Raw genomic sequence first — 6,330 nt, forward strand, 5'->3', positions numbered from 1 at the left:
TCTCTGTCTGTCTTCTGTTGAGATATAAACAGAAAATAACGAAGAAGAAAATCTTCTGATTGAACAAAGTCTTCAGCTGAAGAGACATTTGACGTCACAGACGATAAGACATGAGTCCAACGTGTCCTCTGGTCTGTTAACGATGACCTCGTTGCAGCTCTCCCATCATGCTTTGCTCCGCTTGTTTGTGTCTTTCAGACCTGGTGGCCGTCCTGTCCCCCAAAGGTCCTCTGAGGATGCTGGTGGAGACGGCGCAGGAACGCAACGAGCCCATCTTCCCCGCCCTCATCTACTCCTGTGAGTCCAACTCTGAGGACACGTCCTCAGAGGACACGTCCTCAGAGGACACTGTCCGTCCATCAGCTTAAGACACGACCTGAGGACACGTCTCTGTTTGATGAATGTCTTATTTTTGTCTTTGTGTGCAGCTGCCATGGTGTGGACGGTGGGGACGGTGGCGATGGCGAGCCCGGAAGACGCTCAGCGCTCGGGACAGGAGACAGGTCCAACACCACAGACAGCTTCTTAATTTAATTAATTCAATAAAAATGAAATAAATAATAAACTTGTAAATAAATGAGAATATAAATGTTCCGTCTGAAAAATATTTAAACAGATTTTATCACAAATTTAATCTCATTCTGCATCAAAAATGAAGGAAAAACATGTTTTGTTTTTTTTTAGTTTTTTTTTTAATATTAATCAGAACTGACGAATCCGATAAAAACTTGTGAATCTCATTTTATAGTTTTCACTCTAAATATAAACTAAAAAAATAATGAATAAAATAAATCAATAAATATAAAATAAAAATGCTTTTCACATTTCATCACTCGCCCTGTGAAAAACGTTTTCTATAAATTTAACTAGATTTATTGAGTTAATCGGTTTCTAATAATTCTAATGATCTTCCTGCCGCCATCTTGTTTTCAGACGAGGAGGCGGAGCAGAGCAGCAGGGGGGCGGAGCCTGAGAGACGACAGTCACGCCCGTTTCCAGAGGACGACCTCGAGGAGGACCGTGAGTCCGCGTTTGACCTTTGCGTGGACGCTTAAAGCTGCAGCAGATACAAATACTACCTAAGCTCCTCCCACCGCGGGAACGCGCTCGCGTCGTGCGGTCACCGAGCGTCCGAGTCGTTTCAGCCGCTGTGTTTGTGTGTCTGCAGGCGGCGTGAAGCTCGGACTCGGCGATTTCATCTTCTACAGCGTCCTGGTGGGAAAAGCCGCGGCGACGGGCGGAGACTGGAACACCACGCTCGCCTGCTTCGTCGCCATCCTCATCGTAAGTCAACACGAGGACGACTGTTCGCCGCCACTGGGGCTCAACTTCTGGCCCGCGGGCCAGATCTGGCCCCCAAACATTTTCTAACTCTGAAAATAAAGCGATGAATTATTTTAGTCCTTTCAGTGTCCAGAAGGTGTCAGAGGACACAGCTAAGACACTAATGTCCTCAAGTACTACAAATGTCCTAAAAAAAAACCGTCTGAAAATCCCGAAAACATCCCAAAATCCGAAATATTTACTAAAATTGCAAAAACATCCTAAAATCTGAGAAACGTCATCAGGTGTCCTCCTCCTGTTGTCCCCCTGTCCTCCCTGTCCTCCCGTGTCTCAGGGCCTGTGTCTGACGCTGCTGCTGCTGGCGATCTTTAAGAAGGCGTTGCCGGCGTTACCGATCTCCATCACCTTCGGACTCGTCTTCTACTTCTCCACCGACTTCCTGGTCCAGCCGTTCATGGACAACCTGGCGTCTCACCAGTTCTACATCTGAGAGGAAGCCCCGCCCACCCCGCCTGTCCTCCCGTCGCCCTCGCCCTCGTCATTCTGCGGGCCGCCGCCTTCTGATGATGTAACGCACAAAGACTTCTTCCCTCTGCCACAGGAAGTGATGTCACGCGGACAGAGGAAGCTGCTCAGGTGCGTCTCCGCTCACCTGCCGACGGACGGCTCGACGCTCGCCGTGACGTCAGAGCAGAACGCACCGCGGCGGCCTGTGATAGGACGTTCGCTCTGAGGTCGTTAGTGACCTCATCTGTTCCATTTCCTGTTCGGTCTTTTAACTTCCTGCTGACTTAAGTAAACGCAGGCGAAAGCTCTCTCCTGATTGGTTCGTTGACACAAACCGGCTGACTCTGATTGGCTTCTGGGAAACTGATTCATCTCATTATCACAATTAGGAAAAATGGTGCCGTGATGATGCGTTAAACACGCAGCAGAGGAAGATCGATGTACGGAGGACCAAATCTGCCAAAATAAATGCGACTCAATGAATACATATTTATTAAATTTAGAAATTAAAGTCTCAATAATCTGTCATATATGCAGCTTTATTTTGAAAATAAATATGCACAGAAATAGAAAAATAAAGAAACTATTTATTTGACAAATCATTTATTTCTGTATTTATTTATTCGTTTATTTTCGGGTATGACAGATGTTAGTAACGCACCACGAGATTTCTCATGTTGACACATAAAGCCAATGAAATATCAAAGTGAATAAAAGAAGAAATAATTTGGGAAATTAATACAAGTAGAAATAAATGTAGACAGAAGAATTAATTAAGAAATAAATACAATAAATGAATACAGAAATAATTTGTCTAATAAATTTCATTCATTTCTTTTTCTGTGCATGTTTAATTTCAAATTAAACGTGTATTTATTAGATAATTGAGTCTTTTTTTGTAAATAACTTGCCATATTATTTCAATAAATACATTTATTTATGGAGTATTTTTTATTATAGCAGATTTGGTTCTATACATGAGAGCAGCACATCAGACAAAATCCAAATTAAATCGAAATCTTTTTTTCGTGTGTCTACTGATTTAATAATTATATTTTTTACTTGAGTCTCTCAGAGTCTGAACTTTAATTGGAAATATAAAAAATGAATTTTACCTCCGCTGTTTTCGTATCGTTTTGGACAGCATGAGGTGGATTATGCTACACAAATTTAATATTTCAATAGTTTCAAACATCAGTTTTATTTTTATGCATTTTAAAGGTGGATTTTGAAAATCTCCCTCCAGGTCAAACTTTTTTTGTGGGAAATTATAACGACATTTTTCACTGAGATTAAATTATTAATTGAGGAAATAATCAGTAGCTTGTGAAGATTGTTATTTTAGAATAATTAGATAAATTCTAAATTAATTCAGTTATAGTCTTAAGTTGAATTACACAGATTTTTTTTTTACAGTTTTCCAGACAAAATACAACTATGTTATTTAATTTTTGTTCAAAGGATTTTCTTCTTGAAATAACTTTTTCTTGTAATATTTAGAATTAATTCTCGAGAAGTTACATTATTTTGTTCTGAAGTTTCTTCCATAATATTTGAGACAAAAGAAAATAATTATTAACATCCATATTTGGATGTTGAGAAATTACTATCAGGTTGTTTCTTAAAGCTTGAAATCAAACGAACGTTTCTGATTTCGGCTTCGACACAAACGTTCAGAGTTTCTGATTTCGGCTTCGACACAAACGTTCAGAGTTTCAGCTGTAAAATCTTAGTTTTCTGACGTCTGAACACCAGCTGTCTGTCTGTCTGTAGAAATCATTCAGGTGTAGAGTTTGATTTTGTAACTGATGTTTTTTATTTTTATTGAACTTCTGTTAACGAGCTGAAGAAATAAAAAATTACCTTGTTGGAGCTTTTTAGCCTCTTTTAGCTTCTGTTTTGATTTTTTACTGCACATTTCTTGTCTGCTTCGCCTTTTTTCACACTGAAGCTGAACGCCGTGCGAATAAAAACTCTGACAGAACGTCTTGTCTGCGCTCTTGTTGGCGTTCATTTCCTCCGTGTTTGTGCACGTTTTCAGAAAGTTTACAGAAACACACAAGACGGTAGTCGTGGAGACGACGAATAATTGGGTTTTCGGTAAAATGCCTTAAATAAGGTCTGTGGTTAACACAGACTACAGATATTTAGATGTTTTGTTCTGCATCATAAAATACGTCCGCTTAAACACGATTTTTGAACTTTGAAAGTTTTACTCGTTTTAAAAAAGGCGGATGCTAACAAGTGGCTAAATGGGACGACAGCGTTTGTCGGGGACGTCGGACGTCCTCACGGCGGACGCAGAAACTTCGTAAACCCACCCGCTGTCTTCACAGCTTTACAGTCGCACTCACTTGTACATTTATCTGTTTATGATATTACTGATCGTGTTAACGTGTTTTTACAGTGTTTGACGTTTAAGTCGATGTAATCGATGCAACCGTGATGTAGTTCGTGTAAAGCCTAACAGCGTTTTGCTTCTGGTGATTTAATTTACGCTTCAAACACACAAAGTGGAGTTCATCTGTGGAGATTATCACGCCGAACAAAACCTGCAAGTCTCATAAACTCGTGTTCGTCACAGAGATTATTTTTGGCGATAACCGAAAATCCCAGACCGTTTTTGACGAGGGAACCAGAGCGATGCTAACTTCCTGGTTGGCCTTCAAAAATTCGTCATCCCTTCACCGCTCGATATTACAGCTTTTAATGAAGAAAAGCCCACAGAGCCGACTTTCACGTCAACTTTTATTCTGGATTTAAAACTAAAAAGAAAGAAAAGACGGCGGAGCGGAAAGCAGTTTCTGCGGTGAGAAAAGACACCAGTTTAACTTCTCTCTTCAAACTGGGATTTGTTCTTGAGCAGGAAGGCTGCCAGGTACTCGATGGGGTTCGGAGGTCTGCAGGACAAAAACAAAACTTTACTCATTTGGCGGGAACTTTTGCATCTCTCTACGCCAAACGCTCGCGTCACGCATGGAGTGAACACGCCGATACATCAGAGGGAGTATTCAGAGTGTGTACTCTGTGTGTGTGTGTGTACCTGTCCTTCGCGAGGACGGACAGTCCCTGCAGCAGGATGGGGACGACGGTCTGGTCCAGGTACGCCCGGGTCGGCAGCGCCTGCAGGTCCACCTTCTGCTTCGACATTTTCTCTGCGCTCGCCTTCTCGTTCTCCACCGACCTCTGAGGAGCAAAGCATGCTGGGAGTCCGCCTTCACCTTCTCATTACACAGTGTGTGTGCTACAGTGAGTGTGTGTGTGTCACAGTGAGTGTGTGTGTGTGTTACCTGGATGTTTTCCGTCAGGCCGTACTCTGCATGAGGGTTTTCAGAGACCTGCAGGAGAATTTAGACCAAAACTTTAACGACACAAACAACAAGAACAGAAATCATCATCACCATCACCATCATCATCACTATCATCATCATCACCATCATCACTATCATCATCATCATCATCACCATCACCATCATCATCACTATCATCACCATCATCATCATCACCATCATCACCAAAAAAGTCTTATAACGATATTTTTTTAATATCAGTGGATATCGATATTTATCACGATATCCATCAAATCATTATTTCTGTCGAGCTTAAAGGTTCCTTTGACTCCTCAGTGAGATATGAAGATATCATAACCAGTGATCACGATAACGATTATTTTAACCGATACGATAAACTTGTTTTTGTTTGTTTTCCATCACCTGAGGGTCTGAAAGGCTGAGATGTGCTGAGTACAGATGAATTTAATTTGTGCATTTTCTTTAAAAAACAACATTTCAGACAAAAAGCTGGAAAATCTCATTTTTGTAAAAGAATCATTTTCAAGAGCAAAACCAATTTTATTTTTATATTTTGTTTTTTTTTTCTCTTATCTTCTTATGTCAACTGTAGTACTGTGTAGTTTATTATAGTACAGTGTAGTATTATGTAGCATGTTGTAGTGCTGTGTAGTGCCATGTAGTATGGTTTAGTTTTTTGTAGTCCAATGTAATATTGTTTATTACGGTGCAGTGTGTAGTGTGAAGTACTGTGTTCTATTGTGAAGTAGAGTGTAGCATTCTGTAGTACGGTTTAATATTGTGCAATATTGTGAAGTACTGTGTAGTATTGTGAAGAACAGTTTAATGGTGTGTTGTAGAGTGTAGTATTGTGTAGTACAGTGTATTTTTTGTAGGATGGTGCAGCACTGATTAGTATTGTGAAGTACTGTGTTCTATTGCATAGTACAGTGTAGCATTGTGTAGTACAGTGTGTTTATTGTGGTACAGTGTAGTAGAGTGTAGTGCGGTGTGTTTTTTGTAGTATGGTGTGGTATTGTGCAGTATTGTGTAGCAGAGTGTGTTACTCACAGGAGTGTGTCCCTCCATGGACTGATCTGCGTCTGTGTGATCTGAAAGACAAAGTAAAGTTTTTATTTCTCGTTTTAACGTGTTCAGACACATCTGAAGATCAGTGAACTCACATTCTGACAGGAAGTGAGTTCAGATTACAGCTGATTGATGTGTGAAGTCACTGCTGCTCTGCATT

The 6,330-nt window shown here is 40.6% G+C and overlaps 2 protein-coding genes across 2 annotated transcripts; one reads left to right on the forward strand and one right to left on the reverse strand.

The window, feature by feature from the left end:
• Positions 1 to 99: 99 nt before the first annotated feature.
• LOC121938553 (presenilin-2-like) lies at positions 100 to 2,582 on the forward strand. Its single transcript, XM_042481782.1, has 5 exons — positions 100 to 297; positions 429 to 503; positions 934 to 1,020; positions 1,169 to 1,284; positions 1,619 to 2,582. Exons 1-5 carry the CDS (start codon positions 168 to 170, stop codon positions 1,772 to 1,774), a joined length of 564 nt encoding a protein of 187 aa, XP_042337716.1. The 5' UTR covers positions 100 to 167; the 3' UTR covers positions 1,775 to 2,582.
• Positions 2,583 to 4,525: 1,943 nt separating this feature from the next.
• dpy30 (dpy-30 histone methyltransferase complex regulatory subunit) lies at positions 4,526 to 6,226 on the reverse strand. The gene is made up of 4 exons (XM_042481783.1): positions 6,153 to 6,226; positions 5,082 to 5,129; positions 4,835 to 4,977; positions 4,526 to 4,691 (listed from the first exon to the last, which is right to left on the reverse strand). The coding sequence occupies exons 1-4, from the start codon at positions 6,168 to 6,170 to the stop codon at positions 4,619 to 4,621; spliced, it is 282 nt and encodes a 93-aa protein (XP_042337717.1). The 5' UTR covers positions 6,171 to 6,226; the 3' UTR covers positions 4,526 to 4,618.
• Positions 6,227 to 6,330: the final 104 nt, after the last annotated feature.

Source organism: Plectropomus leopardus, unplaced genomic scaffold, assembly GCF_008729295.1.
Source record: "Plectropomus leopardus isolate mb unplaced genomic scaffold, YSFRI_Pleo_2.0 unplaced_scaffold2986, whole genome shotgun sequence".
Taxonomy (NCBI): Eukaryota; Metazoa; Chordata; class Actinopteri; order Perciformes; family Serranidae; genus Plectropomus; species Plectropomus leopardus.